At 36.8% G+C, this 27,586-nt stretch overlaps 5 protein-coding genes across 11 annotated transcripts; 3 read left to right on the top strand and 2 right to left on the bottom strand.

Annotated features, from left to right (window-relative positions):
- The first annotated feature begins 4,817 nt into the window (after window positions 1–4,817).
- Window positions 4,818–8,344, top strand: LOC124414406 (kinesin-like protein KIF3A). Of its 2 annotated transcripts, none has more exons than XM_046895349.1 (9): window positions 4,818–4,937; window positions 5,017–5,435; window positions 5,553–5,743; window positions 5,832–5,971; window positions 6,054–6,251; window positions 6,347–6,738; window positions 6,832–7,249; window positions 7,321–7,446; window positions 7,520–8,344. In XM_046895349.1, exons 1-9 carry the CDS (start codon window positions 4,923–4,925, stop codon window positions 7,655–7,657), a joined length of 2,037 nt encoding a protein of 678 aa, XP_046751305.1. In that variant the 5' UTR covers window positions 4,818–4,922; the 3' UTR covers window positions 7,658–8,344. The 2 variants fall into 2 exon arrangements, with proteins under 2 accessions (XP_046751305.1, XP_046751304.1); XM_046895348.1 differs by having other exon boundaries at window positions 5,538–5,743.
- LOC124414407 (lysosomal Pro-X carboxypeptidase) lies at window positions 8,098–10,634 on the bottom strand. 2 transcript variants are annotated; one of them, XM_046895350.1, is made up of 7 exons: window positions 10,403–10,634; window positions 10,188–10,328; window positions 9,713–9,993; window positions 9,479–9,636; window positions 9,210–9,382; window positions 8,760–9,112; window positions 8,098–8,675 (listed from the first exon to the last, which is right to left on the bottom strand). In XM_046895350.1, exons 1-7 carry the CDS (start codon window positions 10,589–10,591, stop codon window positions 8,429–8,431), a joined length of 1,542 nt encoding a protein of 513 aa, XP_046751306.1. In that variant the 5' UTR covers window positions 10,592–10,634; the 3' UTR covers window positions 8,098–8,428. The 2 variants fall into 2 exon arrangements, with proteins under 2 accessions (XP_046751306.1, XP_046751307.1); XM_046895351.1 differs by having other exon boundaries at window positions 10,436–10,634.
- A 746-nt stretch (window positions 10,635–11,380) lies between these two features.
- LOC124414404 (centrosomal protein of 152 kDa-like) lies at window positions 11,381–21,307 on the bottom strand. Of its 2 annotated transcripts, none has more exons than XM_046895344.1 (12): window positions 21,170–21,307; window positions 17,119–17,243; window positions 16,157–17,036; window positions 16,001–16,089; window positions 15,718–15,918; window positions 15,192–15,431; window positions 14,954–15,126; window positions 14,414–14,875; window positions 13,988–14,310; window positions 13,797–13,900; window positions 12,482–13,708; window positions 11,381–12,401 (listed from the first exon to the last, which is right to left on the bottom strand). In XM_046895344.1, the coding sequence occupies exons 2-12, from the start codon at window positions 17,233–17,235 to the stop codon at window positions 12,186–12,188; spliced, it is 4,032 nt and encodes a 1,343-aa protein (XP_046751300.1). In that variant the 5' UTR covers window positions 17,236–17,243; window positions 21,170–21,307; the 3' UTR covers window positions 11,381–12,185. The 2 variants fall into 2 exon arrangements, with proteins under 2 accessions (XP_046751300.1, XP_046751298.1); XM_046895342.1 differs by lacking the exon at window positions 21,170–21,307 and adding an exon at window positions 17,320–17,535.
- LOC124414409 (D-aminoacyl-tRNA deacylase 1) lies at window positions 17,625–18,616 on the top strand. Its single transcript, XM_046895352.1, has 4 exons — window positions 17,625–17,802; window positions 17,983–18,073; window positions 18,171–18,406; window positions 18,463–18,616. The coding sequence occupies exons 1-4, from the start codon at window positions 17,760–17,762 to the stop codon at window positions 18,549–18,551; spliced, it is 459 nt and encodes a 152-aa protein (XP_046751308.1). The 5' UTR covers window positions 17,625–17,759; the 3' UTR covers window positions 18,552–18,616.
- On the top strand, window positions 18,672–22,666 carry LOC124414405 (GRIP and coiled-coil domain-containing protein 1). Of its 4 annotated transcripts, XR_006930039.1 has the most exons (11): window positions 18,720–18,981; window positions 19,094–19,230; window positions 19,326–19,493; window positions 19,585–19,775; window positions 19,899–20,142; window positions 20,218–20,533; window positions 20,614–20,933; window positions 21,018–21,481; window positions 21,563–21,743; window positions 21,826–21,970; window positions 22,565–22,666. XR_006930039.1 is itself a non-coding variant. In XM_046895346.1 (10 exons), the coding sequence occupies exons 1-9, from the start codon at window positions 18,897–18,899 to the stop codon at window positions 21,738–21,740; spliced, it is 2,094 nt and encodes a 697-aa protein (XP_046751302.1). In that variant the 5' UTR covers window positions 18,672–18,896; the 3' UTR covers window positions 21,741–21,743; window positions 21,826–22,666. The 4 variants fall into 4 exon arrangements, 3 of the variants coding, with proteins under 3 accessions (XP_046751302.1, XP_046751301.1, XP_046751303.1); XM_046895346.1 differs by having other exon boundaries at window positions 18,672–18,981; window positions 20,623–20,933; window positions 21,826–22,666; XM_046895345.1 differs by having other exon boundaries at window positions 21,826–22,666.
- Window positions 22,667–27,586: the final 4,920 nt, after the last annotated feature.

Below are 27,586 nucleotides of genomic sequence, written 5' to 3'. Positions count from 1 at the left end.
TTGAACCAATGAAATAAATTTTGTCGAAAGCCATTCGCTTCAATGTAGCATCCCTCGTGTGTTCCAAATACGATGACTTCCATTCAAAAATTTTGATTTACATTAGTTAGTCAAAATGATTTAGTCAAGAGAATTCATTGACTCAACGAAAGGCTTTCTCGTCGCTATCGAGTGAAGTATATTGATGCGAACGCACCTTTTTATACGTTTCCGAAATTGAGTCAACTAAATATCATTTCCTTTCAAGTTTAGATATGTATTGTTTCTCCAAGTCGCAATGTTCGGTGACAGAAACGATTAGATTCTTCAAATAAAATGAGTACATGAATCAACCCACCAAAATTCTACTACAGCATTTAGTTGAATCAAACGAGAATATCACTTGACTCAAACGGTCCTTTCCTACAACAACGTAGGTAAGAAAGTAAGAATCATTCCAACTGCAAAGAAGAAAATAAACAAAAACAATACACAATACACTGTGTAAGACGTACCTACGCCTCGGCGGTATTCCGTTGAGCAATCCTACAGACGCTAATTATATTCAAACGCAGGTTGAATACCTACCCGGAGGGTCGAGACTACGAGACGTGGATGAGAATGATAATTACGAAAGCACAAGGCGCGCGTTGCGGGCTGCCTATCGTAAGGCGATATCGTGCACCTACATCAGTTCGATATTTTTTCTACGCTACGACGACGAGAGTGAGTCGAAGAAGTTTGAGCGTAAAACTATGTATACAGTATCCTTATACGCATTATACATATATATATATATATATATGCAAGCCGGCGCACGCTTCCCGGTATATATTTACATATTTTAAATTTACGAAGGGACTGGTCCGCTGCCCGTTAACCGTTAAGTCCCGGTTAAGCAACCGCGTTACACCCATAATGGCTGCAGTTTACTTACACAGACTTACTTCGATCTCGTTAACGATCGGACCATCGTTCGATGAGAAATTTTTTCACGGAAATGTCGCCTCGAAATATAAAGAACAGAGAGCAGACAGAACGAAGAATGAAAACCAGTCATCGCGCCGCCCGTCGCTGTTCTCGTCTCCGAGGATCCAGGGAGTGACGAATGAGGAGTGGAACGGCTGGTTCTTCCCGGTTCTTATAGTTTAAAGACCGTTATGGGTGCGAGAGTTGTCGTCGTCGTCGTCGTCGTAACGAAGTCGAAGAGCCGGCTTGTTGGGCGGTTTTTTCAACTCTTTTCTCCTTTTATTTTGTTCTTTTATTTTCTTTTTTTAATCCGTTTTACTATATTCTTATTCTTTTATTCTATTTTCTTTATTTCTTTGCTGGGCAACATCTGTCGCACGCTGCAGGCAGGTATAGACAGACAGACGTAGAGCTCTACGATACGTACGAGGTATACATACTTATTATACGCGGGTCTCGACCACACCGGCAAACCTCTACTCTCGATGTGTGCTCTACACGTGCAGCATATACACGTAACATCTTTACACAGAGAGAAGATATGTTCTCGCCGTGAACGCAAGGTGCACCGATGCCTACGGGGTGTCCGGAAAATATACCCGCAAAACACTCGACACCGTGGCCTGTTTGGTCGACTACTGTACACGATTATGTTGTGCGAAAGCCATCCTCATTACTGCACGATCTGGTATTATTTATAACTCGGCATGTCTGCGTCTAGATACTGCCTATAAAATTCAATGCGTGGGAGATATAAATCGAAAAGTAGAAGGTTTATACAGCAAGGGGGAAAAAGAATTTGGAATACTTTTTTCACCAGTTGTACATACATAGTAATCTGGTAATGAATTTTTGGCCATTCGTTTTTGCCGGAAGTAGTCTTCGTAGAACGAATTGACCAGTCTACCTTGTCGTTCAGGTATGTAAATCGAATGGCTTTCGGAGTCTTTTTACACCGTTTGTATTTCCCCTAGCGCTGCGTGGATGGCGCTATTATACAGCATTATATTGAAACTCAACTAATTTCATTGGACCGCGAGCTATAGGATGTCGCGGGAAATGTTTAGATCAAGTTTTAAAAAGCAGTCCGACAACTAGTGTCGAAATTCTTAAATAGTTTCATCGCCACGGGCTGTGAATAGTGATAATCGTCGAGGCTGTACCACGCACGTGGGTATCTATCGTTTAGTTTGAATTTTTAATTAGAAATCCTAATACAGAATCTTAATTATAACAATTGAACAAATTTCTATTGTCGATTCTCTTCGATTTTCAACCCTTCATCCCATCGAATTATTGTCATCCATCGATGAGCGCAAATGATCATGTTTTCAGGTGAAATATTACACTAAAAAATACAGAGTATAACTCACGTGTTCAGAAGTCCTGTTCGGATCGAATTTCTGTCTGATAAATGACTTGCTCGTCACGTGTCATCGGTCCAGCCCTTAACCAGCACTAATTCCTTTGATGGTATAAAACACTGGGAAATCCACTCGCGCGAGTCGACCTGCGGATGATTATTGGTGGAAATCCGGGTGCTGGAACAGCGGATACAATAACGATATAAAAACGGCCAATACGCGAACAGATACCGCATACATCGATAATGATAAAAACGGCACCCGCTCACCGTGACCACCGTGGCAACACTGACCTGGGACCACAGAATCAAGTTACAGAGAGTTTCTTCTATCCCTTCTTCGAGTTCTCCCCGAGCAAAGGAGTCCTAGTATTTCCAGTCTCACTCAGGTCGAGTTATCTCCCTCCCTCCCTCCCTCCCTCCCGCCCTTTTCTCTCACTCACTCTTCACTCGCCAGAGATCGACTCGAACTGATCAACCGGCTTGAAGTCCAACGATGAAGCACCCCGAGCTGCAGCTACGCAGCCTAGCGTCTTCCAGATTCCAGGTGGCTCTCGTAGAAGGTGTTTGGTGACGGATCATGAACCCGGGCGAACTTCCACAAGTCGCCAAAAGCCGAAACGTGGATATGCGTGCGTAACTTATATGTAATCCACACACGCCGCGCGCCTTTCGTTTCGTTGCGAATACAGAGAACAGGATTTACTTCGAGTAAGTATAACTTATGGTAGCAGGTTCCCTCTCTCTGATATCCAGCTCGCACGCCGATCGTAGGCCTCTTTTAATAATTACCTTCATCCAGCAGACAAAGATTGAGAATAAAATATCCTATACCCATACCCAAATATCGCGTTATATAAAATGGTTTCCAGACGACGACGCAAGCGTCCCGCTTCATAAGCGATACGTAAACTGCTGGCTGACTAAGGGCTTCGTTCAACCACGGGGTCGAGATGCACATGTGCATGCAGGGACCCCGTGTTGTTCGCATCGGGGGTACGAAAAATACCGAGGGGAGTGAAAGAGCACAGCTTCCAGTGCCGATGAACGTATAGCCAGGCGTGTATACGTTATTCACGAGTGAATGGTGAACGTGAATCGCTCCCCCCCCCCCCCCTTGCCGCCCCTCTCTTCGTCCATCCATCTCACCCCGTAGGACGAGAAGAGGACCCCTGGTGGTCTCGCTGAACAATCTTGCCCGGTTTTATATGTGTCGTACGTCGAGATACCTATGTGTGTTTACACGCTTTCAACACAAGACTCACTTCCACGGTCTGGTCTAAGGTCTATTTTTGTCAAAGGAACAAACAGTCGCCAACATAATGAAACTATTTCTAAGATTGAGTTATCTTTAAAGTGTATATATTTTTGTACTTCTGTTCGCGAAGTGGGAATAAGAGACTTCGTTAGATGAAAATTCTACGGATATATTAGCGTTATCTTTGAAATTGCAGGTTTTTAAATTTCAGCGTTTCTTTATATTATTGTACTATGCAATGTCGTTAGCTAAATAAATAAATCAAATTATTTTTTCATCCTAAAAATATTCCACAAGTCTTTATACTCAATCAATTCAGCAAATGATTATATGTTCCAACGCACATTTTATTGCTTCAACGATATGATACTCAACTAATCCTTGCGTAAAAATACTCGAGTGAGCTTCGAATTTGAATATGTACAGTTAGACCAGTTTAACGCTGTGTTGTTCACGCTTCCCCCTCAGCTGCCCCGTTTCAATTAAGACCCTGCACCTAGTTAACTAACACATGGCGTGCGTATGTAGAGTGGCTAGCAAACAAGGGTGGATGCAGCTTCTGGTGCACAATGAACGCGCCATCATTGCCCGTGTTATTTCCCTATGAATTACGCACAATGCCGTTATATATACACACCGGATTGGTGCACCGATATTGTCTTAGCTTAAAAAACCCTCATCGTTCAGGCACGACTACAGTTTGAGTTGAAATTTTAACTGGATAAGTAGGAATCTACTTTCATACAACGCGAGCATGTTCATGCGTTTTCCATGCGTATTTTCCGTACATAAAATACTCGTTTCCAAGACAGGCGAGTGAGTTTACGGATGCGCATACGCGGAATACTGAAAAGACCACTTTTAACTATCCCTGAGTCCGTGTTTAAGTCCTAAGAGTTGAAAGTCGTCTTTTCCGTACTGCGCGCATGCGCTGTCGCGAACAAATCTGACATTACACGACCCTAACCTCAATTTCGTGCGTCGTGAAAAACCACGTAACCTCGTTCGCCTCCCGTATTTGCAAACTTGACGCTCGGTCCGAAAATACCGAATTTACCTCCTCGTTACACAATGTATGGTTACATACATAATAATTTCGGGACGTAAATTGCCAATTGGCAGGAGTTCTGGTTTACCGACGGACTCAGAATGACACAATAAACTATTAATGATTGAAGACAGAGCGCGCTGTCGGCATAAAAGGGGTTTGTGATTAAAAAAATCGATTCGATTGTTTGAGGCGGTGTCGTCTGCTCCTGTCACTGTCACTGCGAGGAGCGTATTTCCCTGGTAGACTGCAGTCGTGATATTGTACAGTGAGTCAGAAATTAACGGAGCAATTTTTAAAGGATAATGGAAGTACCAGGGGTGCGTTTGGTAAAATTATTCAAACTACGTTCGTCCTCATCGACTGCACTGATTTAACAAAGAAAAATACATTTCACAGGATAATGCTGCGGAGCTGGGAGAAATTGAAAACGTCAGAGTGGTCGTTCGTGTAAGACCGCTAAACGGAAAGGAGTTGGACGGTCACTGTAAGAATATAACAAAAGTCGACTCTCTGAACAGCGAAATATTGGTAGAGAATCCTCACGCTGCTCCCGGAGAACCACCAAAACTGTTTTCCTTCGACGCAGTTTTCGATACAGACTCGTCACAAGTTGATATATACAACGAAACAGCCCGGCCGATCGTCGACAAAGTTCTTCAAGGCTACAATGGGACAATACTTGCTTATGGCCAAACGGGAACTGGCAAAACCTACACTATGTCTGGCGCCAAGACTTCCCCACAGCTAAGAGGCATCATTCCGAATACCTTTGCTCATATTTTTGGCCATATCGCTAAGGCTGACGAAAATCAGAAGTAATTACCAGCCCGAGTTGTCGATTCGTTCATATCAATTACAGAATCAATATGTACTGATAATTACTTGACAGAACTAAAATAATATGAATTTCATCTCAGACTACGTTTTCGCAGGTTCTTAGTTCGTGCCACTTACTTAGAGATTTACAACGAAGAAGTTAGAGATTTGTTAGGGAAGGATCAAAATACTCGTTTAGAAGTCAAGGAGAGACCGGACATTGGTGTTTTCGTTAAAGACCTGAGCGGATATGTGGTCAATAACGCTGATGACTTGGACCGCATCATGACCCTAGGAAATAAGAATCGTGAGCATATTTAATCACTGCTCAACAACTTTTCCTAAAGATGCAAAATCACCTCAAGATAATCCATTATTTATTTATTTAATTTAAGGGGTTGTCGGCGCAACCGCGATGAATGTTTCCAGTTCTAGGTCCCATGCAATATTCACAATAACTGTCGAGTCCAGTCAACTCGGCGATGATGGAGAACAACATGTTAAAATGGGAAAACTTCACCTTGTAGATCTAGCTGTGCGTATCTCTTCGTAGTATATAAATCCCAATTTGAATTGCAAAATTTCAACATTGTGAGATTTAAACCTCGATCTTTCAGGGCTCAGAGAGACAAAGTAAAACCAAAGCCACAGGAGTCCGTCTGAGAGAGGCTACAAAGATTAATTTGTCTCTGTCGACCCTGGGCAATGTTATATCTGCACTTGTTGACGGACAAAGTTCACACGTCCCGTACAGAAACTCAAAACTAACAAGATTGCTGCAGGATTCGCTGGGTGGAAATTCTAAAACTTTAATGGTGACTATTTACCTAGCATTTGTGATTCTGACTTTGAAAATTTCTTTCCCAAATAAACAATGAACTAAATTTTAATGAATTTAATTTTTTCGCAGTGCGCAAACATTAGCCCTGCTGACATGAACTACGATGAAACTATAAGTACTCTAAGGTACGCAAATCGAGCTAAAAATATTAAGAACCGAGCTAGGATTAACGAGGACCCAAAGGATGCCCTGCTTCGTCAGTTCCAAGTTGAAATTGAAGAACTACGTAAACAACTCGAAGAAAATGGTACAGGAATTTCAGAGTCAGACCCCGAGACGGAAGATTCTGATGATAATTTTGACTCAAAGTGTGATAGGAAGACAAGACATAGACAAAGCCAAATACTTTCAATGGATCAACTTGAAGATGGTGAGGTAGAATTGAGAGAAAAAATGGACAAGGCAGAGAGGCACGATAAAAGCCCGGATGACAAAGACGTCATTGAGTTAAAGAGAACGCAGTAAGTTTTTATATTCAGTATGAAAACAAAAATAACAACCACAATAACAGTTGATAATCATTATCAAATACGAACTTTCAATTTTTTTCTTAGAAGCGAGAAGGAAGCGTTAAGGGAAAAAATGCAAAACTTGCAAAACAAAATTCTAGTTGGCGGTGAGAATTTATTAGAGAAAGCCGAGGCTCAGGAACAGCTACTCGCGGCATCTGCAATTGAGTTAGACCAAAGAAAGAGCCGAGAAGAACAGCTGAAGAAAGCTATTGAAGAAAAAGAGGCTGAACGCATAGACATTGAAGAGAAATACTCGTCCCTGCAAGAAGAGGCTGCAGGAAAAACAAAAAAATTGGGCAGAGTCTACACCATGCTGATGTCTGCCAAAGCCGAATTATCGGACTTGCAACAAGAGCATCAGCGAGAAATGGAAGATCTCCTGGAAGGTGTACGAGAAATTGGACGAGAGTTACAACTTCACGAACTCGTTCTCAACAACTATATTCCTGTTCAGTACCAGGTAAGTAAACTGAGATGCAGAAAATACGACATTTTAACTGACTCTGTCCTGACTGGCACAATATTTTCCAGACGATGATCGAAAGGTACGTTCATTGGAACGAGGACATTGGGGAGTGGCAGTTGAAATGTGTAGCGTACACAGGAAACAATATGAGAAAAGCACAAGCCACACCTTCGACCGGAGGCACCAAAGACGTAAGTGGAAGTTGTGATTTTAATCGAAAGCTTGAAATATTGAGAAACTTGCACATTACAATTCCTGTTACAGCAGCCACAGCCGGATCTGTCTAACATCTACCTTTCGTACAACACAAGCACAGAAAGCAGTCTCGCGCAACCAAAAAAATTGAGAGGTCGGTCAGGTGTTCCCAGACCGACTACTGCTCATCGACGACCCCCTCGTTAAGCATTACTTTCAAACAAAAACATAAGCTAGATATTTATTTTTCATAGTGTATTTTTTTTTTTTTTGTTACCACTTTATTTAACGAATTAGTATCATTTTAACGGAGAGGATACGGGAGGACTCGACTAAGAGGTAGTTTTAGCACGAATATTAGTATATTATAGAACTCGTTATTGTTTATGTAAAAACTGGTTTACTTTTTATGATACGTATTATAGGTAAGGATTATAACTTATTGTTCCTGAATTATTTTATATTCATATACAACTGTCTGTTCGACGAGTCAGTAAATCTACGTAAATCTGCATTGATGGCTAATGATAAGAAGTATGAGAAGAAATCTCCGATTAATTGTAGACAAAAATTTTATCATCGAGGGAACATTTACCATCTGATGCTTTACAACTTAATTTTTTAAATGATACCTTTTTTTAACGATAAGATTGACGATCTGATTAGTAATTAATATGAGTACATACATACACTGCAGCTTTTTAATAGTAATAAATCCGATGGATCACCAGCAATATGTTTTTACATTATTGCGACAAAGCTATGTCGATGACTTTTAATCTCTTTTCTCAAATTTCATTCATGTAAACTCAAGAGCACCGGGTGATTCATCCACGCATGTAAAACCATTTATATCCACAATTTGAATAAACGAATCGTAAATATTATAAAAGATCCTATTTCAATTTATATTTTAAATTCAATACGAAAACTTTCCCAATATGAACATAAAACGCAAAATTCAATGTAGCATATATTTTATCTAACACTTATAATTTCATATTGTATCGCTTTTGTCTCATCAATAGGCACCCAGTGCTCGTGAATCCACTTTTTAATAAAATCGTTGTGAATTTGTCGCGTGTAAATTACGCTAGATGGATCATGGGGGTTACTTGCCCTGAGATCTAGATGGTGAGCAGCTTCTGGTATGAGAATTGCCATTGTCGATGCCGAAACGTTTGATAAAACTCCACCAGACGACCAAGGGTCCAACAATCCATTACTGCAAATGTTATGAGCAAGGCCATAATTGACGCAAAATATGAAGTCACTGTCACTTTCAAGACAAAATAAACAGTAAACACACCTAAATACAATGTTACTAGCCGCAGATAGATCCTGACATCCATATTCCTCGCAGGCTAGATAAGGCTGGGGTCTGGTCTTGAAAGTCTGATAGCAGTCGTCGCTAAATTTCTTAAAATCCCAAGGAATTTTTTCGAACATATCATCCACGCCATTGGTACACATGGGCATGACCATCTCTGTGCAGGATTGATACAACCACCCTTTGCTATCCAAATTTGGAGAAGAACTTTCGCTTACAGCTAAGCACTCGCTGTCTCCAGTACCATTTGTAAACACACTGATCGCTTTATTCAGATCAAGAAGAAGCGCCATGTCGTTCTGATTCGAGTTCGTCAAGTAGCTGCAGACTTTCTACACAAACAAAAATATTAAATATAGTTATTTGAGCTAGGTTTATTTTTTTTTATTATAATAAGGGTGAAGTTTTTCATCTTAGAATATAACTTACGGATATTGGATACGCAGGTAAAGGTGCTAAGAAGTTTGACTCGTATGGATAGTTTACCATCGCCAAATTTCCGTAGATATCGGTCAAAAAGTCTTTCAGCACTTTAACATCTAATGAATTTTTCAACGGTTGACACAATTTCCAATTTTCTGTAAACCATTTCCTCCCATTTTCTATAAAAAAAAAATAAATTATTCAATTTCTGAAAATGTCCCTGACTGTAGGAAATAGCAGATAACTAAAGCTAATCAAATAATATTCTGTCTCACTAGTTGACGTAACGTTGTCAATTGCTGCCCATGATGTGAGAATTGTTTTCGGACACTCTGGATGGGCAATGTGAAAATCTGATGTGACAACTTTTGCAAATGCGCCGCATTCGGTGATACCAGTGAATTGCAGGATCGGAGCTGAAGCTGCGATTGCTCTGAAATTTTCAAGTGGATTATTTATTGCACCACAAGCAAGGCTTAGCATTGAAAAGAAACTTTTGCAACTATCACCCTTTCACAAGGTGTGGATACTTCATCCGCATCCATGCGCTAAGCATTCCACCGTAAGAGCCTCCAAACACAATCACAGGGCTGTTTTTCATGTTTGAAGCAGATTTCAGGAAACGTATCAAGTCAGCATAATCGGCTAAGGCTTGTTGGGATGTTAAATACCCGAGATGACTAGGATCTGAATAAGATTCGTTTCCAAATGGCATAGATTTTCCGTAATAGCGATGTTCAGCAAATATTAAAAGTGCGCCAAAGGTTGGTGCGATTTCCCACATAAAACCCTGCAAGAAAAAGTTGAATATCATTACCAACATATTTCAAAACTTCCACAAACAAGGGGCTACGCCACAAACTAGCACACGACTATCTTGTGATAAGCTCACTGACTTCCAGAATAATTAGCATGCAGCGATCAAATTTTCAACATCAGTTATAATGCTAATTACTTGCATGTACTCTACAATCCGAGTCTCACCGTATTTTGCGCAAAGAGTTCGATGTCCCCTTCATTTCCTGTGTAAAAGAATATTGGTGGATCATTGCCCCTCTGCCATGTGTTGTTAAGGAGGTAGCGAATCTCAAACGTATTGTTGATTGAAAAACTGAAATGATCGAGCTAGAAACAAAAGTAATCATCAATTGCAAAGGTGAGTCAGTTCTTGTACTCAAATAACAAAACAATTTACCGACTGAATAAAAGATACAACAAACTTGTTCACTCACAGGTACTTCAAACTTTTTGATCAGAAAGTCATACTTGACGTCTCCTACTGCCCGGCTTTGAGTTGGTTTAAATTTATAATATTCTATAGAGCTAGCACCAGTAATGTAACAACAAAACAATGCATTTATTAAAGCAAAAGCAGTTGGGAGATCCATCGTGATCAGCTACTCGAGGAACACTGAGGTGGCAAAAACAAACCAGAGAACATTGACCTCGAATAATCCTCAGCACACACGTACAGTGATATGAATGTGTTTGTAACGTCCGTTTGTGTTTGGGTTTCTGTATGTTATCCAATTCAAATAAGAAAAAAACAAGTATAAACAAGTATGGAAAACAATTGTATCTTTCGATAACTGACAAGTGTTTGAATAGATTACAGAAATGAACCAGTACACATAGATTAACGTTATTGATGACGAAAAATCTTTTCAAATTGCTATTCGTTATAAAAAAAAAAGGTATCTGTGAATGCACTTCATTTTTCATAAACAAACACTTGGCAAACGTTGATAATTACATGAACTTAGGATCTTAAAGCTACAGATTCTTGTAATGATTCGTAACGCAACTGTAAACATTAGATTGTGCTTCAAAGGAAAGAAAAAAACCGGACCAAAACCGCGCATTCTGAGCCCCAACAGGACGTCGCTTGTACTGATTAGTATTATTTAGAATGTGGTATGACATAAGATGTTTATTACAAAAAATAAATTAATTCATTCTACGTACAAAAATACATCGTAAGTAATTAATATTAATAATACTCTGTATTTAGTGATGGTTTTATAATAAATGATAATGATGATATTATTATGTTGTGACAGTATCGACACGTAATTAAACAATATATATTATGCAATACTCTCTATAGTTTGGTTGCTGAAATTTCCGATTCAAACGACACGATAGATACGTCAGTGAAATAAGAATCGACTCGTTTACAAATTGCCACAGTTAGTAAAAATTTAGTTGAAAATAGATCTACGAAAGTAGCGATTAATATATATATATTTTTTTTTCATTTCTTTTTTTTTCTTTTTTGCCCATATATCGAATAAATCTTTTTTTTTTTTTTTCTTCATTATTACTTAACCGAATATTCATATAGTAACAGAGGCATAATTTTCATCTAAGACGTAATTATCTACTCTTGCAGATCTACAGTAATTAAAATAGTTGAATATAATAATTAGAATCGTCCGTGTACAACCTCATCCTATATTAACAAGCTAAATTCAGTGATGGCTGCTGGTGCTTATAGTACGGTCCCGGCATTTTGATGAATGGAAAGTTGTACGACAATTGTTATTAATATCTTAAGTATACAAATTTATAAAATTTCAACTTTACATGATATAAATTTTATAGAAATGTTTAACATTAATGTTAATACTTGAATCAATTTGTGATTTACAATTAGAATTTCCTACAAAGTACGTGACCAGGCATTTTGCCTGTTGTTAATTATCTAGAATTTTGCAATTATTATTGCAAAACTTACAGAGAAATTTAACACTTATAATAATGACTATCGTATCGTTTGATGTATGGGCAACCGCAGCGACTGGTAATATTATTATATATATTTGAAAATATTGTTCCTAAAATAAATTCTCTTCTAATGATGTGTTGTACAATAAAGTGCTTTAAATTAAACTAGAATAATATATAATTAGCCTCTTCTAACTACAATTTATTCTAAACTACGGAAAGCTCTACCAGAGGTAAATGGAATTAATACATACTTCAACATTTATTTTTGTACTTCATTTTAAGTCTCATTTGTTCTAACTGTTCTTCATACTGACTCTCGAGCTCTGCCATTTTTGTTGATACTTGTTTCTCTTGAGAGCTCACTATTGCATCAACTTTTTGTTGTACTTGATTCATGGCTCTTTTGTAACCCTCCTTGATCCTTTCACATTCGCTCAGTAAAAATTTTTCTTTATTCTCTGCCAGTTCCTGTAAATCATGTCAGTTTTAAAACCACAATTAAAAACGTTTATCGTTGGGTATACCGAATGATATCCCAAAGGTCTTACCTTATAATTTTGAGCAGTTTTCCTTGCTGACTGATATTTGTGTTTCAACATATTGATATGACTTGTCATATCTTCCTCTTTTTGTTTCAAATCTTTAACTTCTTCGGTTAAAGTCTCCTCCTTTTGCTTCAACTTTTCAATATCTTGATTCATTTCAGCCTCTTTCGTTTTGATCGATCTAATTTCTGCTGCCCACTCTGACATTACTTGGGCCATTACATTTCTCTGTTCTTCCATATCAATTTCTCTCCTTTTTAATTCCTCCAGCAAGGATTCTATTCTAATTTTCCTAGCAACTAACTCATGATGCATCTTATCCAGCTTCACTTCTATCATCTTTGCTATCGCTTCTTCCTGCGCCTTAAACGACGATTGCAACCGGAGTCTTTCTGCGATCATAGCTTCTTTGACAGCTTTAACTTCTTCAGTCTTTTCTCTGCACCTTGACTGCAACTCTAACAATAGGACTTTATACTGCTCTTCAATTTCCTTTTGTCTTTGTGAATGTTGCTCTTCAATTCCCTTCAATTCGTCAGTCACTTTTTCCTCCATTTCTTCCCTGACCTCTTTTATGGCAATTTCTTTAATTTTTTGTAAATCAGCATCACCTGCCAAGCTACGAGGAGAGTTGTTCAATTCCGCAGACACCTGCGTTTGACTCTTAACATACCGTTCAAATTGTCTTGCCTGATCTTTCAGTTTAACTACGAGCTGATCTCGTTCATCTTTGAGCGTATTGATTTCTTTCAATCGAAGTTGAAGCTGCTCTTCGTTGCGCCGTGACTCATTCTCCAAAAGTATCATTCTTTCTTCTAAGTTCGAATTAACATCTTTATTGCATTGCAACTGTTTTACTTCTAAACTAGACAACTTATCCTTCAACGTATTTCTATCCCTCAGAACGCTATCATATTCTTTTCGCAATAATTCGTATTCACTTTCTGCACGTTCGATTCTTTGTCTGATTTCACTAGATTCCTCTGAATTCGATCGTGTACTTCTTTTAGCATTCAATACTTCTAATTCCAATGCCGAGATCTTATCTCTGCAGGAATTTCGTTCTCTGGCAACATCCTCGCACTTTTTCTTCAAAGACTCATGTGCGATTTCCAACTGGGCTATTTTTAATCTAGCATCATCCAAATCTGTTTGAAGTTCAGTCATTTTTTTCCGTTCTTCAACGACGTTCGAAAGCTTTTCTTCCAAGCGTTTGCAATCGTCTTCAAGCTGCAATAGAATATGATAGTGATAAGGGTATATTTGACTATAAATGTACGCCGTATTATGAAAAACGATGTTTAAACAACATATATACCTGAGTAATTTTATCTACATGTTCAGAGCAGTGATCTGGTAAAATTACACTTATGTTACGGTTTGGGTAAGCATTGCGCAATTCTTTCAGCGTTTCTTCTTTCGCTGCAAATAAGAAAAACAAAATCAATGGTCAAAAACTCACGTCTATAAAAGTGTTTAAAAAACCAAAGTAAAATGGTTTCTTCTCACTTTTCTCAATTTCAACATGTATTCTTTTTGCATGTTCTTCTCTTCTCTGCCTTTCATGACCCAAATCTTTTTCCAGTTCTACAGTTTTACTCCTGTAAAGTTCGCACTCCATAGTTAGCCTCTTTATAACAGATGCTTGAGTTTCCAAGTCCCGATTCATCTTGTCCACTGTTGCTTTATGTGTCTCAAAGTCTGCATACGTTGCTTTTAATTCCGCAATTTCTTCGTTATGCTGTGCTATCAGTTGCTCTTTTGTACCACAAACATCTACGTATAATTCTTTAACTCGATCTAGTTCTTTTTGAGTCTGTTCTAATTGCACTCTGCGAAATATGATAAATTTTTGTAACTATTGATTCTAAAGATGTTCAAATAAACTATTTGCGTTCATCATAGAACGTTCTTGTTTTGGCTTATGATACTTACGATAACTGAACTATTTCAATTTCCGCCTCCTGTCTGACTCTTTGTACAGCCTTTTCGTGAATTTCTAAATACTCTTTGTTGTATTCTCCCACAGCTTCCTTCTCTTGCTCTGCCACCATTTCCCGATGCATACGCCTTAAATTTTCCTCATTTCCAACTAAAGCTTGCTGTAGTTTACGCTCAAGTTCATCTTTCTCTGCCCTCAGGTTATCACAAAGTTTTTTTGTATCGTTCAAGTGATCAGAGAGCTTTTGTATCTCTGCGTTTGCTTTTATAGCTTTGTCCGTTAAGAGAGATTTCAATTCCATTTCCAACTCGTTGACTCGCCTCGCGTACCTTGCTGCTTCTTCTTGACATGTTTGAGCCAAAGATGAGGCTTGCTCGACCTCTCTTTCTTTTTGTGCAAGAGTATTTTCTAGACGATTTATCTCTTTCCTCTTAACTGCTTGTCCTGCCAAGCATCTATAATAAAACCAGTATATTAATGAAGAGATCTTCATTCTGGTATTAAGTAACCACCAAAAGACGAACTATGTATACCTCTGTAATTCTCCTCGCAGCTTATTCGTAATATCATCAGCCGGTTTACTCTTAGATCTATTGTGAAGTTCGCCCAACTTCAATTGCCTCATAGAGTCAGATTCCTCTTCACACGTTGTTGCCAGCAGTGAATCATATTGTGTAATGTCGCTCTTGGCTAAATCCAATTTGCGCTAGAAGTAAATGAACTCTTGTCAAGTATTCACAGCTTGAAAGATACTTAGCAGACTATCTTTACCTGCAGTTCGTGTACAGTTCTACCAAGTTCGTCCTTCTCCTCGGTCACAATTCTAAGCTGAGTTTGTAGCTTCGTAACTTCCTGCACATTGTGACTGGCCATCAGATGACGACATTGAGCCTGACTTTCCTCTAGCGCACGCGACAGACGATTCATTGTATCTCCCTTTTCTACCATTAATGTTTCATGCGCCCTCCTTACATCAGCCAACTTGTGTTCCAGGGCGACATAAGATGTTTCCTAATTGTTTTAAAACAACAAGTAAATGTTCTCATTCAAAAATCAATTTTTCTTGATCGATGTCATTGAGAGATATGACATGAAGTAGCATTACTCTGGGATAAATTTAAATTAAATAATTTTTTCAAGGAAGCCAACGCAAACTTCTATGCAGGAGATCAGACACTTGCCCAAATGTCGCTGCTGCTAGAATCCATAAATAGCAGCTTTGTTAAAAATTACAAAAAATCTCGTATTATTTTATGTTCTGAAATTGTGTGAAAAGTTTATGAATCCAAGTGAATACCTTAGCATTTAATTTATCTGTAAGAGCATCTATCTGGATCTGCATGTTCTTCATCTCTATGGTATGTTTTTCTTGAGCTTGCTTCAAAAATTTTTCATGAGTTTTGTCAGTTGTTTGCAACATTTGTACTCTTTCTAGGACAGCTATTTTTTGCTGGAGATCGGCCACCGAATTTTTGGAAATGCTGAGTTCTTCACTCATCTGTCGAAGTGAATGATACAAATTATTATTATTCTAATGGAACTAAATAACACAAAATTCTCTGATCTTTATTATGCCTCACATTTTGCTTAGTTTTTTCCAATACAGCAACGTTTTCCTTCAAAGTTGCTAATTTTGCCTGGAGATCAGCTATTTCAACTTTAGCGTCCACTGAAAGGAATACGATAAAGACTAAATGTTTAAAAATTTTTTGCTCACAACAATGTAAAATATTTACCAAGTAAATTCTGGGCCTGATTTCTCGACAGGTTAGATCTTTCCACTTCAGCTTGAGCTAGAGCAAGCTTTCTACTAAGTTGATTTGTCTCTTCTTGCCGTTCCTCTTGCACCTGTTGCAATTCTTCTGTTAACCTTTGAATTTCTCGCATCCTAACAGAATACAGAACTTCTAATTGTTCCTTGCTATCATACTCCGCCGCCTTATAGGCTGTATTCTCATCGACCGGACCGCCATTTGGACTGGTTTGAAAGCAATGCTTAAAATGGTCTGAAGTGACTTCGCTATCTCCTCCGCCAAACTCCTGAATAGTTTTATACGGGCCATTTTTTTCATAATCGTTGATATACCCGTTGTCGTGATAACTTTCCGTTGCTGTTCCAAAGCGACTGGTTGGAGTTTTGTAATTAGCTGGATAACTCTCGGAAAAAGTGTACCCCTCGTTAAGCTGAGCTCTGATATTGTGAGGATACCCAGGATTTGGTGGTTTGGGCAATTCGTAAGGGCTGTCCACCGAGTTGACCATATTATTTGAAATATTCTTATTATACGGTGTTTCCGGTTGCCCATACACGCCGTATTCTCTCTGTATGTCCGATATAGTAGGACCACGATCTACATTTTGGTGTTCGAAATTGGGCTGAGGTTGATCGTTGCAATTATTACTTCCGTCGACTCGACCGTACACCCCGAATTCTCGTTGTATTTGAGAAACCGTCGGGCCACTCTCAGAGCGCGTAGTTTCAAAAATCAAGCCTCCTACAAGACTCCGCTCTGTGTCTCTGGTAACGTCATTATAGCATCTACTGCTGTTGACTGAGCTGGCTTCGTCGTCGTCATTGTCGAGGTCGTCAAAAGCATTGGTCAGGATGTTTTTGATCTTGGAAAAATTAAGAGAAAAGTTTATAATGCAAGAATCGTGGAGGTTTAGATTGTTTACTAAGAACAGAGTCAACATTCACCTCCTCGTTCCGTCGCTTGATGTCTTCTTGTTCTTCATCCTCCTCTTGGCGCTGGGCGGTTGTGTTCAACTGGATGCTATCGGATCCTTGAAACAAACTTATACCAGGCCCTTCCATCCCGAAGCCTGCTTAACGCCGAACAACTATGTTATATCATTGATTTGTGAATAAAGTACCTTTGTTTATAGGGCCATAACCTACGTGCAACAAGTGTGTCATCGATAACTAGTCGCATTTAACACAACGGGGTTGAATATTGTTCAGAAAAACATTCCGGGATGTTTATGAAACTGTTGGCACCGACCCTGCGTTGATATTGATAATGGATTTGACTAAATTCGATTGAACATTAACGGGGGAAAACGCTTGTAAACAATCTTTGAAAAGTCAAACACCACTCTACAGGATATTACACGCACCGGAAATATCAAATTACGTACTAGTTGCGTCGCGCTCCCGCCAACAAGCTCGCGTAATCGGATGGACGCCATTCTGATTCATCAGAGACAGAAGAAAAACTTCATTTCATACGTTATCAAATTTCCCCAACTACTCTCGTACAGACAAAAGACACTCGACTTGTCCCGAATAATCATTCGAAATTTGAATATTTCTTGAATGAACCGAGTCGTTCATGCAAAATGAAAGCTGTAATTCAACGAGTTACGAAAGCTAGCGTATCAGGTGAGAGTACTTCGATCATGTTTGCTTCAGGTTACACAGTAGCTGATTTGATTACAGTATGCGCGATAAATTTTGAATTTTCACCTAAATATTTATTGCACTCTAGATTTGAATTAATATGCACTAATAGACAAATGTTTGGATAATTATACGGTTTCTTAAAATTGTTTTCTTTTCAAGTCAATGGTGAAACCGTCAGTTGCATCGGACGGGGACTCTGCGTTTTAATAGGACTAAAAAAAGACGACAATGTGGTAGATATGGAATACATGTAATAATTCATTTCATGATTAAACTTATCTTTTATACATTTTCATAAATTGCTAAGAATCTGATAGGAAACTTGAATGTATACGATTTTCAAATAGAATCCGCAAGATCCTCAACACAAAAATCTTTGAGGACGAAAAGGGGAAAAGATGGTCTACAAGCGTTATGGATAACAATTATGAAATTCTATGCGTTAGCCAGTTCACATTGTACCATCAAATGAAGGGGAATAAACTGGATTTTCACAGAGCAATGCCAGCTGCGGACTCGGAACCATTTTACAATAATTTTCTCCTTGAACTTGGCAAAAAATACAAACCCGAGCTGATAAAAGGTACGTACCATCAAAATCTAATTATACTAAAACTATACCTACAATATATTTTACAGATGGGAAATTTGGCGCAATGATGCAAGTTCTAATCGAGAATGACGGACCAGTCACGCTCGAGATTGAATCACCTATAAAAACATCTTAGTGGTCGAAAGAAGTCGTGCACTTGCGTCTGAAAATAAAATAATTAAAATTCAAAAGTTTCTGCTTAATACCGACGCCTAATTCCTTCATTGCATTTAGCAATGTGGTCTAAAATCGACCAAAGATGGTGCCACTAATCAGTGCGAGAAAAGTGGTCGAAATTATAACGTTGGTAATACTGGAAAGCACGTGTACTTGTAAATATGATTGCATTCACCAGCTGTCATACGCTATCTTATTTAATATTATCCGAATAATTTCTGAATTGGTTTACACGCGCAAGAACTTATTAATATTACAAGCATACATTGTGTCCGACCTGTAAATTCAGAAGGGGTTTAATAAAATGGAAAGAGCGAGCAAGAAGGAGCTTTGCGAAATCGTAGATAAGCAGAGGCAAAAACTAACCAAGTATGAGAACCGCCTGAGAGGTTCGTAACCGTAATAACTGAGTACACCGGAATAAAAAATGGCGCGCAACATTTGAAAGGCTCGAATAACCCGACACGCGACGTCGTAAATCTAATTTGTATATTATTTTAGATATCGTGCCGGCGTACGAGAGTTTAGTAAAAGAAAAAGAAGCCCTAGAAGAAAGCCTCAAAACTTTTATCCTTAAAACTAAGGCTGACGTAGATAAAAATGATAAAACATCAGATTTGAAAACTGGCACTGAACTGGTACATGAAAATGAACCGCATTATCAATCCATATATGTGCATTAAATGCAGTAAAGTTTTGTTAAATACTCGTTTGGCGAACTTCATACTTTCAGGTGCCTAATTCTAAAAAAGAAGCAATAAGCCAACTAGAGACTGTGGAGCAATTAAAAACTCAGCTTACTGCCCTGATGAATTCGTTAGCAACTCTTTCAGCAGAAAAATCAAAAATGGAGGCAAATTTTCAGTCTGATAAAAAACAGCTGCGCACGGAAAGAGAAGAAGTGAGTGGAAATAAATTTTGAAAATAGTAAGATTTATCTAAATTGATATTTTCAAATATCTTATGATTTGATTACGTGAAATCTTTTCCAGTACGAAAAAGTTATCAGAGAGTTGAGAGAAAAATTGAAACAGGCACAAAAAGAAACACGCTCCGAGGTTGAGCATGTTAAGTATAAACTCATCATGGAACGGCATGAACGAGAAAAGGAGCAAGCTGATCATTCCGCAATGATTAAGTACATATACCTCACTTGTATGAAGAATGCTTTCGACCGATGTTGGTACATTGGCTTGCATGCAAATTAATCCATCGAATATTTTTTGAACTTTTTACAGCATATGTTTTTCAAACATCTCAGTGAAATTGTTAGGATAATAATGTTGATTATATTGTCAATTTGTAGGGAACTGCAAAGACTGCTCAATGACGAAAGATGCGCCAAGGAGCAGCTGGAAAACCAAGTTAAGGATCTGAAGATCAATGTAGCGAGTAAAGAGCAAAGTAGGTTGCTAGAGGCAGAGTTAGAAATTGCCAGGAATAAATTGAAACAAGCAGAGGCAGCTGCAAAAGAAACTCCTCCACTACTGCTTTCTTTACAATTTGAAATGGCGAGTTTAAAACAACAACATCGCAATGCAATTCAAGAGGTAACGATAGCATGGAATTCATAAAATCGTTATTTCTAATGGACAACAGATTATGTAATATCTGATTGTATATAGGAACAAAAGAGAGCCTCTGCCGCAGAACAACAGGCAAGAATTCTAGCAATGACGCATGAATCCAGAGTTGCAGGATTGGAGGCTCGATTAGCAGAGTTATCGGAAACAGTTGGAGGATACGATAGACTGAGGTATCAGGATCAGCAAGCTATTCAAAAGCTAAAGGACCAATTGGCCAATTTGCAAGGGGCTGGATATAAAGATAAAGAAACAGGAAGGTTCGAAAATGATCCAGAAGAAATTGCAGTTAGAATAAAGAAGCTCTATGGTCGTTTGTCGGACCTGGCGAATCAGGACAAGTCGTCTGATATCAAAAGTAACGTATCCTTCAGATCTAATTTAATAGTTAGCTTAATTGTGCGAGTTTTACTCAGTGTCTATGAAGAAAAATTTCAGATCTTTTAGGTAAACTGAATCTACGCGATGTTAACGAGGATCTAGAGTACAAAGAAAAGTTTGAAAAACTAGAACAAGAGTTCGAAGATTTCAAACTGAAAACATCGGCCCAGCTTCGCCATGCGACACCTGATTCCTCGCTGAATAAAGAACAGGACAAAATTACTGCTTCTGAATCAAACGAATGCGGTAATTACAAACTGCAGTTGAATGCTGCTAAATTGCAGATTAAAAATTTAGAAGAAAGATTGCGCAGATCGAATGCAGATATAATTAACAAAGAGAAAGAATTCAAATCTCAATTAGAAAATCAGCAACAGGTAATAAAAAAATACAGAATTTATGGGTGAAAAAAATTTGTCACTCGAGTTTTAACAGTAATAACCACAGCTGATGTGTTGCAGCTACTCAGAGAAGAACGATTGAAAAGTGAAAGATCGCTATCTCTGAAGGAAAATGAATTCCGAGGAAAGATTTCAACCTTGGAACATCAGCTTCAACGTCAAAGGGAACGAACATTGGTATTAATTCAGGACAAGGACCAAGAAATACAAACCTTAAAATCATCATTTCATGCGTTACTGCCAAAGAAAGCTTCTTCTGGAGATCAAGAAGACCGCTCCAAATCCCCGACTCCGGACAATGTTTCCGAACCAGCGGTTGATCTTGTTACAGGCTTGCTGACAGCCGACAGTCCACCTATGCTCCATTACGCTCAAGAATTGGCGAGGCGAGAAGTCCAGGTTTCAGGATTACGAAAAAGCAACATGAAATTGGAAGCAGATATTAGAGAGAAACATAGAGAATATATAAAAGCTACTGAAAAACACAAAGAGGAATTGAAAAGATTAGAAAGTGAAGTGACAAGGTAGGATAGGGAGCGAAATACCATACAAAACATTTATTAAAAAAATGTTTTTAACTCAACTTTTTCACTGTGTGCATGTAGATTGAAAGCCTACAAATCCAGAGAAGGTGCAAATCTCGAGTACTTGAAGAATGTCGTGCTCAATTACCTCCTGACTAATGATGGATCCAGTAAGCGGCATATGCTGAATGCTATTTCTACCATTCTTCACTTCACTCCGGAAGAGGCGGAGAAAATTCGTCACCTCAAACGACATTGATGAGTAAGTCGACTTCAATTCCAGTTGATTTTTATTACATTAAAATTGCCAGTGTCAATACGTGTAACACTTGTTTCATCTTTAGATGTACCGATAAAATGATGGTTCGTTCATCACTATGTTCGGTTCTTGAAAGTAATCGGATCAAAATTATTGAAGGTGTCACGGTTCAAGCAGTATTATTTCTCTCCGCGACTACCTTGGCCTGGACAATCTGCCTGGGGTAAAAGGTGCAAGATTTCACAATTATTCATTCATTACTTGTTGTACAAGTCAGAAAAAACATTCCCTTCACCCACCATGAATACTTAATTGACTAAAACATTAAATATTGCTTTTAAATTATTTATAAAATGATACGAAAATATTCCACGTAATGCGTTTGTTGGGAAATATCCAAAGGACTGTAATATTGCACGCGACAGTAGAAAGAAACTTGATTCAGCGATAACTTTTTAGATTTCATGTAGCATGTTGTCTTGTTAAAAAGTGGATACGACAATACTCAAAAGACACGTTCAAACTATTAATTCTACATGAAATTTATTATATCGCTTTCTCTACATGAAGTGATCACATTGTTGGCATTGAAAAAATATCCTCAAGCAATATTTTCTATCTAATGCCTACCGCGAGTACTTGGGATGTACGAAATACACATTATGTAACACATTTACAATAAAATTATTGATGTATATATATGCATGTGTGTATATAATTTAAATAATTCATATCCTTAAGTCTACAATATTGTTACAGTTTATTGATTAGGATTATACGTATCGTCATACCTTATATCGTCATATTCATAATTTTATGTACAGGAAAGGCTAGTGGAGAAAGACTGCAGCTAATGCAGGATTGTGCAAATTGTTACCAATTCTCTTTATCGAACAACATGAAATAATAAACATCTCTCGTATCGATCACATTCTCAATAATATAATGTAACACATACCACTATTTATATGCGATGCAATTTATATAGCATTAAAATCATACAACTTTACGGAAGTTTACACGATCCATTTTTATCTTGACAAAGATATTCATATTTATACCACAAGATTAATAATGTGTTGTAACTAACAGCGGACTGGGTTTCTTATATATTTACCATATATACAAGAGTAAGCTACATTCACCTGACAAATCAAACTCAAAGTAGGAGTTTACAAATTACTTGAAAATCAACAGATATCTCCACAAAATGGGATTACAATGTTTGGATATTCAATCGTAAGTACAATACAAATCCGACGAAATATACCTGAACACTTTAAGAACGTACCCACCGAATGGTGGATACTATCCACATTTAACTGATTTCATGAAAACGTACTTACGAATAAAAAGTAGAAAATTTATTTTCAACACTTCGAAGGCATATTGTGTCTCTACGATATCGTTCAATTATTAATGTAAGCTCAATATGTCGGCGATTGTCAACACAGATTTCAACATCTTATTCATTCTGTCACACGCAATTTCATATTTTGACATTAAATAATCGGATTCATTCTTCTATTTTAACGTGTCATTCACCCGAATATCAGCTATCCAATTTCTCTAAATATTCACTTTAATATATGTATTTTCCCTGTCACTTAGTTTTATTTTTAAATAATTGTTATGTCTCTGTATCATTACCACCACCATCATCATCATCATCATCATTACCATTATTATTATTATTATTATTATATCTCTTTCAATTACTATTACAATCATATAACATTATGATTTATACATCGTAATATATACACATTAAAGTATGTAATCCCCGTAACAATTTATGCTTTCCAAAAAAACAATTCATCCATATGTTTTGCCTGAGAAAACAAAAACAAATTTACTTCCTAATTATTGTTTCAAGGTCTCTCGATTAGAATTACCAAAATTTTATACACCGTACGGCTGTTCCCAAAAGCAATTGAATCACTTAGTATTCAATTAGTTGTCGACAATAAATTGTTACGTATAGCAATTTGAACAAACATGATTTATATTCATTTATTCTTAACGAGGAAGTTTATTTTTCCACAACAGAAATGCATTTCAATTATTACGAGTTTTGGTCTATAAGGCATGACAGTGAATTTCTAAACATTGAAAGTTTTTACCGTTAAACCACCTAAATTTCTAATGTCGATGTAAGCATACATACAGCCACTCGGTAACATGACTGTATTAATAATAATCGTTATCTCCGACTCTGGCTGTCATAAAAATTTTCACAATCTTCAATACTTAATTCTCTATTTGATAATTTTATTTTTTGGCAATCTTATAGATTGTCAGAAAGGATCATTTTCGTTACTTCGGGGAATCCATGCACCATATCTTGACTCTGGCTAGGAGGAAAGCGAATAGAATTGTAATACATTACAGACGTTATATGGAGTTGCAACCAGCTAATTGTTATTCTTGAGATCATTACACCTGTCGTCGATTCATCTTAGTCAAAAATACCCTAAAAGACTGTTTTCTGTTATCTGTTAATATAAGATCGTTACAAGGGTGTGCAGCAACGTTGAGAGTGACGGAGAATGAAATGACTTTTAGAAAACTCTGAAGTACTATGAAACACATACTTTATAGAACATCGGAAACTGTACTATAAAAAGACAGCTAACACGGAAGCCAATACTAATAATAAATCGTATCAGAAACTTTTTGGCATGTATGTAATACAGTGTTCCCGATTCCTCTTACTAAATTTAATCAATCAATGTATTATAATAAGAAAATTTTATAATACATCATCATCAAAATGTGCACTTCAAAATTATTATACAATCACTTTATGATTTGGTCTGTACCAAACACCACTGATGCGTGTTTCATTACATATAGCATGTGTCGCAACAATTTACAGCTACTTATCGACACGAACATACTTTGGGTATAATTCAAAATAGTATAAGAAACAAACACGACCACCGGTATTGCTAGAGAGTTTCAAGCTTCAGCCAGATAGTGGCTATTATAAAATGTCAAATATATATTCATCATACTCTTCATTTCATTTATGTATGTTTCAGTGCGTAATTTGTACACACATTATACACGCATACGTACAGAGAGGGGGTCGTTTGAAGCAGACCTTCTATATTCGCGTTCAAAGTTTCGTTACGGAATCACCTAAAATAGTTGGAAAGATATGATTCAAAATATCCTCCTTGTTTTCATTATGTATGTGTCACATTCGTATATAATCACAATGTTAAGTCGTAAAGATTTTCATCAATGAAGGACATTGTTATTAAAAGAAAAGAAAAAAGAAGAATTTACCGCATGGATATAGTAATTAGTATATAGACATTATCACTTGTACGTGTGGTATTCATTTTATCTAATTAATATTTTGATAACATTATACTTGATTGATATAGTGTATTATATTTAACAATTTTAGAAATATTTCAAAATTAAACAATAAGAAATATAAGGATGACGACGACAATAATAATAATAATAATAATAAGTAATTAATTAATAATTATATCGTGATAAAAGTACAATAACACAAATAATGATATAAAAAGTATTTAAAGGAGGGCATAATTTGGATGTTGGAAAGTCTCGCTGTTCGTCTAAGTTGTCGATTATTTTTTCCTGTCTATCTTTTTCAGAAATCATGATTTTTCTATAAATGTAATTCTTTTTCATTCCGCCTCTCTTCCTTCGACAAAATGGAGAAAATAAGGATAACGAATATGTTCAGGGGGATAAATTATTGAGCGAGGAAACTGCTAGCTATTATAGCCGCCCAGCGGTTTATCCTTTATAATTCTGCTTGTCTAGATCACAGTCATACGAGCAACGGCTAATAGTCACCAAGCAATTTTCTTCGCGTTATTCAACGAGTTAAAAAATATATGTATAAATAAGAAAAAAAAAAACTCGTATATAATAATAATAATAATAATAATCGTAGTAATTTTCAAGAAACTTATTTAAAAATCTTATCAATACTGGAAAATAGCTTACTTAAAATTTAAATCAAGTACAAAATGTGGTAAATTTTACTAATTATTGTTCGAGCGAGGCAAGGGTGAGGATTTTTTACGAGACTCAACAATATCGCTTAACAGCCGCAATCCCCATTCACATAAGGAAAAATCATTGTCAGAGAGCGACTTAGTGTTCATCTTCTATAAGTTTTTTTTTCTTTTTTCTTTTTTTTTTTTCATAGAATGAGATCTTGACAACGTCGTGTTACGCAATGATCCGATCATGTGCTTGTCTGCATAAGATCAAAATTATCTTGAATAAATGACGGACTAATGGCTAATTTTTCAACCGAACCATTTTCTTTTAATATCTTGGCGACATTTTACCTGAAAATTTTCTAAGGGAACCAAAGAATAATATAATCTATGACGAAGTTATAGATTATACATATATGTGACTAAATGGAAAGAATTGTTCTAAAAACCTAGCTTAAGTACACTGTTTTTTTTTTAAAGTTGTGAAATTGACGATTGCCTTAGAATACCCGATGAGTTTCAAGATTTGAGAAAAAAAGAGAAATAAAATTCAAGTAAACAAAAAATTCCATGAATAATCTTGTACAGAAAAGTGCATGACGGATATGACGAATGAAGTAGACCGAATGCGTCAAGACATTTCTATACCGTTTCACACAACAATGATGAGAGAAATCATTGAATTATCTAGAAAGAAATCTTATCGCAAAATATTTGCGCTTCACTCTGTCAATATTTGCTGGCAGCACGCTTGCCGCGTTCTAAAGATGTTGACAAAGAAAAAAAAAAAAAAAAAAAAAATACAATAAATAAATAGTAATAATTATAGTAAATCGGTAATTGCAAAAATTATTATTGTGCAGCAAAAGTATATTATATATATACAAATAATGGTATCAAGAGTTATCAATCATTTGAGAACAATTTTTCAGTTTATACTGAGGCGGGAGGGTGTGAACCATTAGCATTGGGTTACGAAGGAGTGGAGTAAACAATCCCGAGCCAAAGTTTGAATGACGTGTAAAGGCCCAGTTATTTGTAATTAAGCTAAACCTAATCCTGCCTAAACTCGTAGAAGTAATTATAATAGTGATTATTATTTTCTTATGTTTCTTATGTGGTTTTTTTTTCTTTTTTTTTTAATAATAACTATCATTCTACAAATTACAAGACTATATCCTTTACTATACTTCAATTGTTATACTCTATTTCTTTATATAATAATAATAATAATAATATAATTATATTGTTTTTATTTACAAAATATGTAGAACATGCGCTGTCTGCTGTCTAACTACAATATATATGCGTGCCGTCGCGCGAGACCTGAACATTTTATAGTGCACTTGCAAGAACATTTCTGCTAATTACAATATCTATATTTTACAGCCAATTTTTCAACAATATATTTCCATTTTTTTTTTAGTTTTTTTTTTTTTGTTTTCTTTGTTTATTTTGCCAAGATTCAACACATTTCAACAACAATTTACAGAGCGTTCTTTCGAATAAAATTGTGGTAGGAGAAAAAAAAAATGAAAAAAAAAAGATTTGTATAAATTCAAACAAGACCGTTAAAACAAAATATATTAGGCGTGGATGTATATGTGTATACATAAATGTAAATCTATATGTATATGTGGTAGGTAAAAGTAGGTAAACATGCTAGAATGTGAAAGCCATTTTCATCAATGACGAATTGGAAATTGATTAACAGATCTACAAGCGCCATACTATGTACGAGTGTAAAATACATGAGTCACGGCTTGGACAGAAAAAAAAAAATAAAAAAAAAAGATCATCATACAGCCAATATAAAACCGCTTAAATCTAAGGTGGCCATTGGAGTGCAAAAAA

The sequence above is a fragment of the Diprion similis genome, chromosome 14, assembly GCF_021155765.1.
Source record: "Diprion similis isolate iyDipSimi1 chromosome 14, iyDipSimi1.1, whole genome shotgun sequence".
NCBI classification, from domain to species: Eukaryota; Metazoa; Arthropoda; class Insecta; order Hymenoptera; family Diprionidae; genus Diprion; species Diprion similis.
This window is presented reverse-complemented; position numbering and strand designations above follow the sequence as displayed.

Bases quoted from the DNA above. Each gene is read 5' to 3' on its own strand.
- LOC124414404 (XM_046895342.1), bottom strand. From the start codon at position 17,353: ATGCGACTAGTTATCGATGACACACTTGTTGCAC. The intron at 17,037-17,118 runs GTGAATGTTGAC...AATTTTTCCAAG, and splicing joins TCAAGCGACGGAACGAGGAG to ATCAAAAACATCCTGACCAA. The intron at 12,402-12,481 runs GTAAGACCTTTG...CATGATTTACAG, and splicing joins AAACTGCTCAAAATTATAAG to GAACTGGCAGAGAATAAAGA.
- LOC124414407 (XM_046895350.1), bottom strand. From the start codon at position 10,591: ATGGATCTCCCAACTGCTTTTGCTTTAATAAATGCATTGTTTTGTTGT. The intron at 9,383-9,478 runs GTGAGACAGAAT...TTTTTTTTATAG, and splicing joins TGACAACGTTACGTCAACTA to AAAATGGGAGGAAATGGTTT. The intron at 9,113-9,209 runs GTAAGTTATATT...TTGTTTGTGTAG, and splicing joins TACCTGCGTATCCAATATCC to AAAGTCTGCAGCTACTTGAC.
- LOC124414405 (XM_046895345.1), top strand. From the start codon at position 18,897: ATGGAAAGAGCGAGCAAGAAGGAGCTTTGCGAAATCGTAGATAAGCAG. The intron at 19,494-19,584 runs GTGAGTGGAAAT...AATCTTTTCCAG, and splicing joins TGCGCACGGAAAGAGAAGAA to TACGAAAAAGTTATCAGAGA. The intron at 20,934-21,017 runs GTAATAAAAAAA...GATGTGTTGCAG, and splicing joins AATTAGAAAATCAGCAACAG to CTACTCAGAGAAGAACGATT.
- LOC124414406 (XM_046895348.1), top strand. The intron at 5,972-6,053 runs GTGCGTATCTCT...TCGATCTTTCAG, and splicing joins TTCACCTTGTAGATCTAGCT to GGCTCAGAGAGACAAAGTAA. The intron at 7,447-7,519 runs GTAAGTGGAAGT...TTCCTGTTACAG, and splicing joins CGACCGGAGGCACCAAAGAC to CAGCCACAGCCGGATCTGTC.
- LOC124414409 (XM_046895352.1), top strand. From the start codon at position 17,760: ATGAAAGCTGTAATTCAACGAGTTACGAAAGCTAGCGTATCAG. The intron at 17,803-17,982 runs GTGAGAGTACTT...TTTCTTTTCAAG, and splicing joins TACGAAAGCTAGCGTATCAG to TCAATGGTGAAACCGTCAGT. The intron at 18,407-18,462 runs GTACGTACCATC...TATATTTTACAG, and splicing joins CAAACCCGAGCTGATAAAAG to ATGGGAAATTTGGCGCAATG.